General features: G+C 40.5%; 1 protein-coding gene across 2 annotated transcripts in view; it reads right to left on the bottom strand.

Moving 5' to 3' along the window:
- Positions 1 to 1,437: 1,437 nt before the first annotated feature.
- Positions 1,438 to 12,802, bottom strand: part of rps6kc1 (ribosomal protein S6 kinase B1) — a 28,526-nt gene continuing 17,161 nt past the window's right edge. The window contains exons 13-16 of one of the 2 annotated variants that reach the window (XM_086264042.1): positions 11,176 to 11,265; positions 5,581 to 5,663; positions 3,759 to 3,854; positions 1,438 to 2,976 (exon numbers count right to left, since the gene is read on the bottom strand). In XM_086264042.1, coding sequence (XP_086120168.1) covers positions 2,875 to 2,976; positions 3,759 to 3,854; positions 5,581 to 5,663; positions 11,176 to 11,265 — 371 coding nt within the window. In that variant the 3' untranslated portion in view covers positions 1,438 to 2,874. Of the gene's footprint in view, positions 2,977 to 3,758; positions 5,341 to 5,580; positions 5,664 to 11,175; positions 11,266 to 12,802 lie in introns of both variants that reach the window. The other variant, XR_015125022.1, reaches the window with a different exon arrangement.

Raw genomic sequence — 12,802 nt, 5'->3', positions numbered from 1 at the left:
TATGTAACTTCAACTCACATTTTAAACTAAACTTATGATTAATTAGTTTTCTTCTTCTCCACCTTTCAGGTCAAGGCACGTTAAGGACACTGATGTTGCTCTCATTTGTTTTAGCTAGAGTTTATGCTGTAGCTAAATTACTTCCTTCTTTCATCACAGTCCTTGTGGGCCTTTTGAAAATAATCCAATCATTAACTGCATGAGGTATGTTTATAGTAATTATGTACAATACTGTGCAAAAACCTAGAGCCACCCATCAAGTCTTTCAGTTTTTCTTTGAAAATTGGCTCTTGTATTACTCATTTTTAGTTCCATCCTTGTACCTGACCATTTTCAGAGCTTTGTTTTCTTTCTTAGTTTTTTTTTTTTTAAAGCCAAGTAATACTGACCTATGAATCATCCAAGCATAAAAAGGTACCTATACCTCGAGGGATGAACCCCAATTATGTCTACAGATAACAGACAACTTAGCAAACAACCAATTTTAGCAGCCAGTCACAAAAATGTACAATTTGTTTCCATTTATTTAGTTCTGCACCAACAAGGTGATTCCCAAAGTGCTATTAGTCAAAAACTTGGCATATCTCAACACGGGGTCAAGTCTGTAAAGAGAAGCCAATGTGAAAGTGCCTTAAACCTGTACTCTTTCTTTTATCAAGGGATGAGTCTGTGGGAAAATAAACTTAAGCTCTCACCCTGCATGTGACCTTAGTGACAATTTTCCTTATGATTTAATGCTTTTGAGTCTATATACATCCCCAAAGTTGAGCCTTAACAGTTTATATGGATAACTTAATCAAAACAATAATTCCCATGCACTTATGAAGAAGAAAATTATTCATTTATGTTGTAGTGTTGGCAGTTTAAAATATCTGTGCTGAGTCTGTGAGGATTGTCATGCAAATTCAACGTTAAGGGGCCATTCAAGAAACTGCAGCTTTTTGGCTCAATGTTTTTGTTGTGCTTTAGCCCTGGAGCCTGATTTCCACACAGGTGCAACCTCAGTAGTTTGCCTTTTTACTGTGAAAACTGCTCATTGTTGTCCCAAGTGTACCTCTATGTACACTCCTGCTTTACAAAGACTCTGATATTAATTTTATTGGAAAAATTGTAGTGGCAGTTTTAAATAGCCGTAGAAGCAAAATGAGGGCAGAAAAATAGTAACTGGACCCAAAAAAAAAGGTCCCTTGTGCATTAGTGACTGCTGGGTATTTACCATACTGTGTGTGTGTGTGTGTGTGTGTGTTGGCATGTCTGTGTGCCGTCTCATATTGCGCTCAACATGACACTCAGCAGGCGTGACATCAGCTTTCTAGGAGTATCATGCGTCCAGCAGATAAGACAGGTTGTAGCCTCAGAACAGGAAAAAACAAATGAAATACACACACAGCTGCTTGCACTTAATGACTGTGTACACACACAAACACACCACTACTGTACATGTGCTCATCCAGGTATGTTTATTGTTTTCCAGAGTGCACTGATACGACACTGACCACAGACAAGAGCGAGCATTAGAAAAACAAAAAAAATGTCACATTTATGTTTATGTCTCATCAAAATGGTTAATAGATGGATGAATACTGCAAAAACAGAGTGCAGCATCTAACAGCTGAGTGATTATCCGAATATTGATTAGACAAATGTATTAAATGTATCGAAAATGCTCCAATAAAGCCTTGTATGATTATATCTGATACATGGCACGTGACCATAAAAATGTAAATCTGTCAACATAGGCAGCGCTAACGTATCTGTGGCAAGTTAGTAGACGTGTTGCTCAACCACAAAACGCACACAAAGAAAAAGGATTTAACTGAGCCAAAATGATTGACAGCTTGAACGTAATCACAACTTTGACACCTGGTGTCCTTTTGTTTATCAGTGGATCCTTAAAAATGTATATTTACATGATACGCATTATTTATATATTTTTTTATAGTATTAAATATCCTAATCCTACATGCACAAAATGCAGTGTTGTACAACACAGAGAGAGTTTTCTCTGATAATCATAAAAACAACCTTCTGCAAAAGGGCTGGTTTTAAATGTGTAGCTCACGCCTCACCCTTTTTCATTCTTCACTGAAAGCGTTACTGACCACACAGGGAGGAGGCTCAAGCCAACCGGCCCTTACAGAGTTACAGTCTATCAAATAATTTAATCTCATGGTAACTAAATTCTCCATATAACAGTACCACTCAACTCATATCACTTAACTATTTTGTTCATTCGCCTTGCATAGTGTCAGTCTATTTTACATTTACTGTTCTTGGGCTGGTCTTCAATAAAAGGATTTCACACATACACACACACACACGCACAAAAAAGTAGGTAATCATATATTATACAACACACAGCCTCATGTCAGCTAATCTCAGTGGGCTCCATGAGGAATGATGTAAGTGTCGTCTATGGAAACAAACCGAGCGTATTGCACATGGGTCTTTAAGAAAGCTGACTCAAGTGACTGAATAGCTTACAGTACTCAATGAGGGAACAAAAATGTCACCTCTCACTCTCAGATCATTTTGGCTTACAGCTACTATGCGCAGAGTGGAAATGCAACAGTGTTGCAGTGATCATCACTCTGTACAAACACTTACTGCGTAAATTATTGCACCACACATGTTAAGGGTTCCCTGCACCAAACGTTACACAGTAAATGAGATAAAGAAATGAGCACTGAGCAAACTCTCACTTGGCAAAACTCAGACATGGGGGCTGCGTGGCTGTAGTGAGAGGGGAAAAAAAGGGGGTCAAAGTTCAGTTTACTGTATTTGTATTTGTGTGTTCGGTCAGAAGGAAGTTAACTGAGAACAGCCAGGTTTTTTTTGACGACAAGCGACTCTGCTTTCCACAATGGGGTGAGTCTATTTGGGCCACTCCACTGTGGCAAAAAAGGGGTGGGATTTGATATCGTCCACACCTCCCACACCTGCCCCCAGTCTCTCTGTCGGGTTGTACTGGAGCAGCTGCACAGGAGCACAAGACAGAAATTGAAGAGAAAAAAAAACATTAATGAAACTAATAATTTAAATGACACAAATAAACCATATTATTCCAAAAGCCTTTCTCAACGTCTGAGTTAAAAACAGTACATCTGACAGTTTCAAACTACCACTAGCTGTTGCCTATGAAAGTATAAGCACTGTATTGCATACGATGATACCAAAATCAAGACATCAGGCAGATCCAATAAATACGGTATACAGTCTGTATATGCTGTCACCTTGTAGGCATAGCCACACTGGCTTACTGTTAGCTTCATGCTACATTAAGCAGAGAGAAATCCAGGCTGACCACATTAATATATATCCAAAGATTACCAAATTTTGAGGATTTGCAATTAGCTCTAAGATATTATCACAGTGCCAGCTGTGTTATTAAGGACATGTCCATCATCAGTAGTGCATGTTCATCTGCCATAATCTGACTGACAAATGCATACTGTATATTCCTTATCATTTAATGACGTTAAAGTGAAGCTTGGCTTTTTTAAAAATATATTTGAAGATTTCACTGTTGTGTCATTGCACTTCTCAGAGATTACTAACATGTCTGGTGGAAAACATCAGTGAATGTCAACCCATTTCTTCCACTGTATTTGTTGCATACTAACCACTAGCACTACTATAAGAAATTATTAGTTGTTCTTCCTTTGTTCCTGGGAAAGCCCTACTCAATATCTGTTTAGGAGGGAAACCTAATTCTGTGTACAGCATTTAAGTTAGTAGTAATCACACTAGACTCTCACCTGCTCTAGCAGAGATCTGGCCTCATCCGAAACAGACTCGGGGATGTTGAGCGCTGTGTGACGACCGATTCCTGCTGGATGGCAGCGCAGCAGAGACTGTGCAGAGGGAAGGAGGAGTGGAAAGAAGAGAGGTAGATAACCATCATGTAAACACACAGAATATACAGACACCCGCAGAGCACAAGTCAATGTTAAAGCACCAGGACTGGACAAATAGGGAGGAGATCAGAGAGTGAGAGCACCTGAAACAACACTGATCACACCAACTGCAACAAGCTAATGATTTCAGCACTGTTGCTCTTTCTTGGAGCCGTCCCTCTGTGTGTGTCACATGAAGTGAAAATCACAGGAAAAAGAAAGAATGACAAAAACATTATTGTGTTTGGTTCGTTTGTTCTTCGCTTACACAGAGAAAGCTTCCTGGAAGGGACAGCAGCTCATCACCGGTAAATGCGAAACGTTTTTTTATATTTTGAGAGGTAAAACCTGATCAGGTCAAATTATCAGTTCACTCAGAGGAAAATAAAGCAAACCTAATCCTGCAAGTGAGAAAAAGTAAGCAGTAAGACCTCCAAATGCTTTCCTAACCACAGTATATAGCCCAATTGTTGAAATAATTGACAATAATGAGTGTAATTGCCGCTTGTTGTAAAAGCACTTTTCTCAGTGCATCTTCACTGACAGGCTGGAAATGCTAGAGCAAAATGTGTGCACCAAGCAAAAGCCTTAAACTGTGTGTGTTTGTATGGGGGGGGGGGGGCCTGTGTGTTTTTTCCATCAGTTAGGTCGGTTGGCTCTCTCTCTCTCTCCTGATACGTGCTGCAGGAGTTCTGGCTGCGTTCCTAGCCGCAGTCAAGACTGCTCCAGGCAAGATCTTATCCTGCAAGGATCAAGAGACACTATGTGTGCCTGTGTGAGTGTATCCTTGCCAGGACTGTACCAAGACATAATCATCAAAGGAGACATCTGTGTCACTCAGTTTGCTTTTTGTTTATTTATTTGTTTTGGGATTTTTTTTCTTTTTTTTACCCAGGTAAGTAGTTGTTTATTGTTCCAACACAATGGCCCTAACCTAACACCCCGACTCATGTCTGAGCCACTGAAAAGAAGCGCTGATGGCTGATATGAAAATGTGCCCACTGGCAATCAGTTAGAATTTATTGAAATTTAATAGACAATGAAAAATTGAAGGGACGCTCTGCACCTGCACTGGCCGTTTGTGCTTGCATCCGTGTGCGAATTTGTCCTTCAAGAGAGCAGCAAGTTATAATTAGCATGCGTTTGTGTACATGCATAACAGCTATAAATGTATCCGTTATCTTCAAAACAAAAGGCTCTGAGATTCTCCCCTTTCTCCCAAGCTGGTCTTAAAAGATGGTCCCCTCTGATCCTGGACCAGCCGAGCTGCAGCACCTTGAGAGCTGCCCTGGTCTTCACCTTCCACGGCGATCTAAGGTCGGTGTGCTCCAAGCCCAGCGCTGCTCTAGGAGCCAGCAAAGAGGCCCGGTGAGAGCTGACCCCATGGCCCAGCAGATGGAGCTCAGGCTGGGGGAGAAAGTCACACCGACACCCCTGGCACTCCCTGAGAACCAGAGTAAGAGACTGCAGCCAAGACGCACCTCGCACAAACACGCACACACCAAAACAACAACCTCCACCTACTCAAACACATACAGACACGCGCGCAGAATCACACACAACCTGGCACGACCATAAAGAGTGTGAGAGAGTTGAAAGCCAAGACACCTACAGACATCCCACAACACCTTCGCAACAAAGATAAAAAAACAAAACAAAACAGTTTTTGTACTTTTTGACTCACCATGCCTGTCAGGAGTTCAAACAGGATGGCGCCCAAACTCCACCAATCACACGATGCCGTCTCCTCACCAATACCTCCCACCTCTGAAGCGAGAGTGAGAGGAGAGAGACAGAAATGATCAATAAATTAAAAAGCAGAGAAATCATCTGTGTGTGGGAGAGGAACCCAGGTAGCAATAATAAACTAGTGACAAATGTGAAGTCGGGATAAGATCAACCATACAGACGTGGAGTCGTTGATCTTAAGCCTACGATAAACTTTAAGGATCTTGCTTTTGTGCCACCGTTTCAGAGTAACAACTTGGATTAATATTTTGCTGAATTGTTGCAATCAATTCGAAATGAGCACAAAAACGTGGCCACACTCACACACAAAGTGTGTGTCTCATAAAAGGGTGATTTGCATAATAAAAAGCAGTTAAATTGAGGAAACCGTCTGTGCTGCAACTTCACGCCATCTGCATGACCTGACCTCAAACATAAACACACACACTCATGCAACACACAGACACTCAGGCAGCACATACACACACACAAATCAAGAAAGATAAAGCAGGAACACTTGAGGAAAAAAAAAAAGAGTAAAATATGTTGTTCATTTTTCTTTACTCCCACATTTTCTTTTAGTTGAGCTCAGGGCTAAAACTAATGACATCAGCTTGTTTGAAGAAAAAAAATTCTTCATTCAAGTATTTTTTTGCTCCGTAAAGTGTCAGAAACTAGTTTCCTATTTTACTTACATCCCAAAATTATGTATTTTGTTCAAAAACCTGACAGAAATAACTGATCTACAACCCATCTGGCAGGCTCCGCAGCACAAGTCTAACTAAGACACAGAGAACAAGAGTGACACTTGTTTGCAAAAGTCAAGCGTGTACGGCAGCTCCATTGGGTACCAGATGGCCTCTTGTGCCGCTTAGTGTCCCTCTCCTCTCCTGTCCAGAGGGAGGGGGTCTGGTCGCCCACTGGGCCGGGACCCAGGGTCATGGTTGTGTGCGCCCAGGGACCTGGCTCCTCAGCTGGAGGAGGATATTAGACAAAGACCCCTCGTCTCCTGGAGGCTGCTGAGAACTCCAGGGGACTGTGCAGCTCTCTTGCAGCCAAGGTTAGAGAGGGCTATGATACGACTTGCATGTTTCATATACTCACAAACACACACACGCGCGCGCACGGCCAACTGAGCAACCAGTCTTCAGGGCTCCCCAGGACTACTGTTTTGACAGCCAAGGAGAGAAGATCGTCATTGAATGGACCAGTGATACCTGTGTAGTTATAAGCTGGAGGGAAAATACTGGACACACACACACACACACACACACACACACGCGAACGTCTCAGAGCAAGGTCGATGTCATCACAATGGATTAATGTCTAAGGAGCTGCAGGGAGAGTACAGTGGAGCTGGCTACACTTACCGCTCTGTCAGAGCGAGGCAGGAGAAAGGGAGATGCAGAAAGAGAGGAGAGGATGGGCGAATTAACTGCATCCACAGGCCATGGGTCGTGCAAAGCCCAGTGTTACGGTGTGCTACACGATGTGCACATTTTCCACACTGAGCATACTTAAACTAACTTTGCATTGTATTTCTTCAACAGCTCAAAGAAGAAGAAGAAAAAAAAAACACACGAGAATTCTAAGACAACAAAGGGATACAGACAAGTTCAGCTCCAACGCGACAACAATACAGTGTGTTCACCTCATGGCCTCTTCTTCCCTTTCCCCTCAACAATGAAGTTCCCTCCTACTTTGTATCTTAATCACACTTCATCTCCTCCCTCCTGGGGGCCATAAGGAACTTTCTCTCTTCTCCTCTCGGTCTGACTTCCCTAAAAACTTAACCGACAGTCATTACCAAAAGAGGAAGTCAAGTATATGCAGGTAGGAAGTAAGGAAGGATTGATGTTTGCTGTTCCAAGGCAAGGCGAGCACTGTGTGTAAAGGATCTCTCGACAATTTAAAACAAAGAGATTTACACAAGACATGCAAGGTATAAATACATTTGTATAAAAAGATTCCATTATAAAAACGATACGACGAAACCACAAAGAGACTGTGAATAAACTTCAAGTTTATGGGAAAAACTAAAGAAAAGAAAAGGCCAAGACCCTACACCGTGCATGAATGGAATCTCTGGATTAAGAAGGAACTTTAGATCAACACGAACATCTACAAATATACACACACTTGTGAACTTTTGACCAGTGTCCAGTTTTGCCTGCAATCTCAATGATAAACTAATTGAAAACTCCTAATCACGTGTAAGTTGGGCCAAGCAGATAAAATCCTTTAACTAATCTGACTAACAAGCAAACAAATCTTAGGATGTCTTTCTGGGAGTTCCTTTCTCAAGGTATCAACGCACAAAAAGATCTACTAACGTTTGCAACTACCATTAATACATTTAACATTGGGAAAAAAGGATATCTTATTTTTTGCACTTGATAATGAAATGAACTGACTGCGCCATTTAGTAAATCTGACCCTTAATTTTATGATGACACGGGTCCAAAGCCCCGACCAACATTTGGAACCAGTAGCTGTGAAGTCCAAACAACTTTGAATTGATTTGTAGTGAAGGTTTCTTCTAATTAGACAAGATATACTCAAATGTTGCCAGTAAAATGACCCCATATCACAACAAAGACACCAGATCACCTCCACTCTAGGGGGCAGGGGGTGAATTTCTTTTTCCATCTGCATGTACATGTATAGCCTCTCAGCCTGGGGAAACATTAGCAGCTGAATTATTTGACATACATAAAAAATGTGAGCAATGACAGTGTCACTCAGAATCTGGTCTTTCATCTGACTTGTTAGAGTGACATACCAAGATAAGGTAAATCATGATATAATCTAGAGGTGACTGGTCGATAAATTTGCAGTTGCCTTAATGTAGCTCAGAGTTCATGTCCACATCAAGATTCCTGGCATATTTACAAGCAGAGTAAACACACTGAAATAGTAAAGCAGAAGTACTTTAAGGCTTCAGGGTACATGTTCTTCTTTGTATAACCTTTCAAAAAATAATGAGATGATGGCTCTGTGTCAAAAGGAGAACTAAACTGTAACTTCAATCAGATCAGGCGTGGCTGAGCAGGTAAAAGGACTTAAAAAAACAAAACAAAACAAAAACAATAAAACAAACAGTGGTTATGATGATCGTGTCCTGAGGAACTGCCTTGTCACCTCAGAGAGGAAGAATATTTAATTTCCCTTTTCTTAGAAATCGAAGACAATCGGTTTTGGCTGTGCTTCCTTCTCAGCAGAACAATAAACAATTCCCATTTCTGCTCAAATCAGGTCGTGTTCGCGCAAAGGCGTTTTTTTTTTTCTTACCAGGAACAAAACATTAGCCATCTGATGTTTATCAGTAAAGAAAAAAAATGGTGAGAAAATAAATAAGCAGAAGTGCTGGAAAAACGGATTAATGCCCTGCTGCCGATGCATTTTCCAAGAACACTCCTGTGTTTTTTTGGGTGTGAATATGTGTTATTTAAAAACATGTTTCTCTCCTTCTGACACACACACACACAGTCACAGCAGGCCCCCTGCTAGCTTTCTGGCAAACATTCATAAATCTGTCATCAGGAATGAAGCCATTGCATGAGTTGACCCTGTCTGGATAAACAGCAATGCATAACAAGGGCAGGGGACACACACACACACACACACACACACACACACACACACACACACACACACACACACACACACACACACACACACACACACACACACACACACACACACACACACACACACACACACACACACACACACACACACACACCTAAAGACATATGCATGTCCATGATGTAGAAGTCTTCTGGTGTGACATAAATAAATAAACAAAGTGTGTGACAGCTTCTACATTTTAATGTGTCTTTATGGACGAATTTTAAATAAAGATGAGGCAGAACGAGACGCTAGAAAGAGAGAGAAAGTTGCCAGCGTTTGAGTAGGACAGTCGATATATGTCGAAGCAGTCTTTTCATTTAACAGCAGCATAACACACCCCCTGTTGGCAGCTAAAATGCATTACATCCTTAAATTCACATGGGATCAACTTGTTTGACTAACTAGACCTTTCACACTTAGGCCGAGGTGGGTTCAGTTTCAGCTCAGTTCACAGGTCATCTGCCTTTTATCACAGAACCACATTTTCTTCCCGGTCACATATTGTCGTAAAATGTTTTTGATGCTACGGCATGAATTATACTAATGTGAGCCAAACACATTATTTTTTCAGGAGGAACTGCAGATGGCTTAGATGAAGTAAAGGTGTCATTATGTTGCTGTCTCCTGCGCCTCTTACCATTGAAACACGCTGTCAAGGATGACTTCCATTGAACTAAAAACTGTAAATTTTGGTTTAACTGAAACATTTTGATATCATTTTAAATGAAATATATTTATGGGTACCAAATATGTACCAAAAATACATGAGGATATAACTTAAAAAGCTTGCATAAAATACAATGCATTAAAAAAATCTTTTAATGAGGCTATATTTACTGGATAAGCATCATCCGCATATTACAGTTTACTCATCAACCACGCATTTGAGACTAGTGTAAAAATTACCACTGCTTACAATAACTGAAGAAAAATAAACAAGTGGGATGTCTTTGCTCACCATTTAAGAGTTTAAGCTAGCTTCCACATCACTCACAACACATGTCTCAAAATGTATGCACTTCTATTAGTAAGCTGTTAAACAAGCTGCTGCCAAGGGAATAAAAATGAACACTTTGGATATTAAAGAGAGCATTTGTTCCTTTCAGATTTATTACAAAAGTGAGACACTGTACGTTCTAGACAAAAGGAGGATTTAAATCTGAAGTGACCTTCCTGACTTGAGCGAGAGGATGAATATGAAAGAATAGCTAAATATAAGTGTGTGGGAGAGTGAATGGGTGTGAGGGTCATTGTGAGTGTCTCAGAATGCATCCAGTGTTTTCAACTAGCCGCTAAAACATTTTGAGAAGATTAAACACATCACGCACACTCTGCCTGACAGCCTTAGTGTGAAGCCACCTGCTTAAAGGACCAATACATTAGACGGCACACATACATGTACAAATGCCCAACCACGCATGCTGAAGGGCTAAGTAGGGACTCGGTGCTGTAGTCTAGCACCAGTTTGTTTTAGGCAGCTTTTAAACAGCATGCCAGAGCTGCCACAAGCAGGCCCGCCGTGCTACCAGTTGACTGCTGCACAACAGCGCACTCTACAGGACATCAGAACAACTACAACGAGATTCAGCAACTCACATTTGTGGAGGAAGAGTTAAAAATGAATGGTGTTTCTTATTTATTCTTAATATACTGACCAATTAGACAGGTAAATAAAATGAATAAGAAGTATTTTAACCCCATGAAAGATTTATGTACATTTATTTTATTTTGTTAGTTTTTCAATACTTCATATTTCATTAGTTTATATAAAAAGGAGCTTTTTTGCAAGCTCCTTTGAGTATTATGGTGGTGGGAATTATCAAAAGTCAGCATATAATTAACTGCAAATATACCCACTAACTGATAAAATGAAAGAAATCAATAGAAAAATGTACTGAAACCTTTGCATATGTCTCACCTGGCGCACAGTACATATTGGCAATGGCCTGTTTGTCACAGGATTCCTCCACATCACTCCAGCTGCAGAAGTAGGTAAGCTGAACGTGACCTAAGATGAGAAGAAAAGACAGAAAGCGTTCAGCTTGGAGTCTGTTAAACATAAATCTGTTGCTCTGCCTCTCATCAAACCCACACGTCTAGTGTCACCCAGACACTCAACTTTTCAAACTGTTCACCGCACCTTTAAAGCACTTCCTTCCTCCATTCCTTTCTGCCGCTCTACATCCCTCTGAACTTTTCAAGCACACAGCCCCAGCGATTACTCCTGTTTAGCGGGTACCCGTTAAAGCTATCATTAGAACTAATGGTGTCATTAGGTAGCCATGGCCATTAGCCTGGGCTAGCCAGACTGATGCACCACACTAGGCCGTTGATGGGCCCTTTAGAACAATAATTACCACCAGGGAGACGAAAACAGCCACTCAGCTAATTAGATGCTTGTTGATAACGAGGTGGAGAGAGATGATTGTAGGACGACAAAAGAAGAAGTTGAGGGGGAATCTGTGACCTCATGGTAAAACAACGCTTTCGCTTCTCAGAGAGACTTCATTCTGCTAAACAGATTAGATCACGGCTGACTGATGAAGGCTGTGGACTGTATCTTTACAATGCAAGTTATCCAGTTTGGGGAGGGAAAAAAGGGCAAATTAAACATGACAACTGTTATATACAGTAGCTGCTTCATGGTGATTTATTTATCTCTTTTTAAACCTGGTTTTGTCCAGCTTCTGGTAAATTTAATCAAGATTAGATTAATCAAGTGCGCATTTAATTTTCATATTGACTGTTAGAGGTTTAAATTGCTTCCCTGGTTTCTTGTTTTAGTGCATTTTATCGTTTCATGTAGGGCTGTGCGATATGACTAAAATCTCATATCCCGATATAAAACATCTATCGTCCCAATAACGATAAAAATCACATTTTCTGTAAATTCTGTGAATCTCGGGTAGCTGAAGTGTTTCCAGCTGGGCGTCGTGTACCTGGAGTCGACTGTTTCAAATGATGCAAGAAACTACACATTTTTAGACATAGGTTGTAACGGCCGCTGTTTTCTTTGTGAGTATTTATTACACGCCATGCTGCGGGGAAAAGCCTGTTCTAACGTTTGAGTCTAAGGTTTATTTTTTAGCACCTGACGGCTCTTTTTTTTGCTTCTCATCCGTAAATACTCTGCATACTTTTTCACGTGATTTCGTTTATTTTGAAAAGTCTCAACAGGATCTTGAGCTTTATTGTGAAGGATTTATGTGGAAACTAAACAAGCGGACATGCCATGGTTTTACCATCGTTGTTGCTAACGACAATGCATAAAAACAGGCGCTTGTCCGTCAGTAGTGTGGTTATATTAAATATAAGAGAAAGAGAGAACTTTAAGAAATTAATATAGCCACTACAGTAGGGCTGCTCGATTATGGCAAAAATGATAATCACGATTATTTTCACTGAAATTGAGATCTCGATTATTTGACGATATTTATTTAACAATAACAATGTATTGAATAATGACTTTAAAGATTGTCAAAAAATAATATAAAATAGTGTGCAAATACTGATAACAGTGCAAATGTTTGCAATATAAAAAATAA

This window comes from Aulonocara sp. 'chitande type north' Nkhata Bay, linkage group LG15 (assembly GCF_057382095.1).
Source record: "Aulonocara sp. 'chitande type north' Nkhata Bay isolate Kocher_YH1m ecotype deep benthic linkage group LG15, A_spYH_male_GT1.1, whole genome shotgun sequence".
Lineage (NCBI taxonomy): Eukaryota > Metazoa > Chordata > Actinopteri > Cichliformes > Cichlidae > Aulonocara > Aulonocara sp. 'chitande type north' Nkhata Bay.
This window is presented reverse-complemented; position numbering and strand designations above follow the sequence as displayed.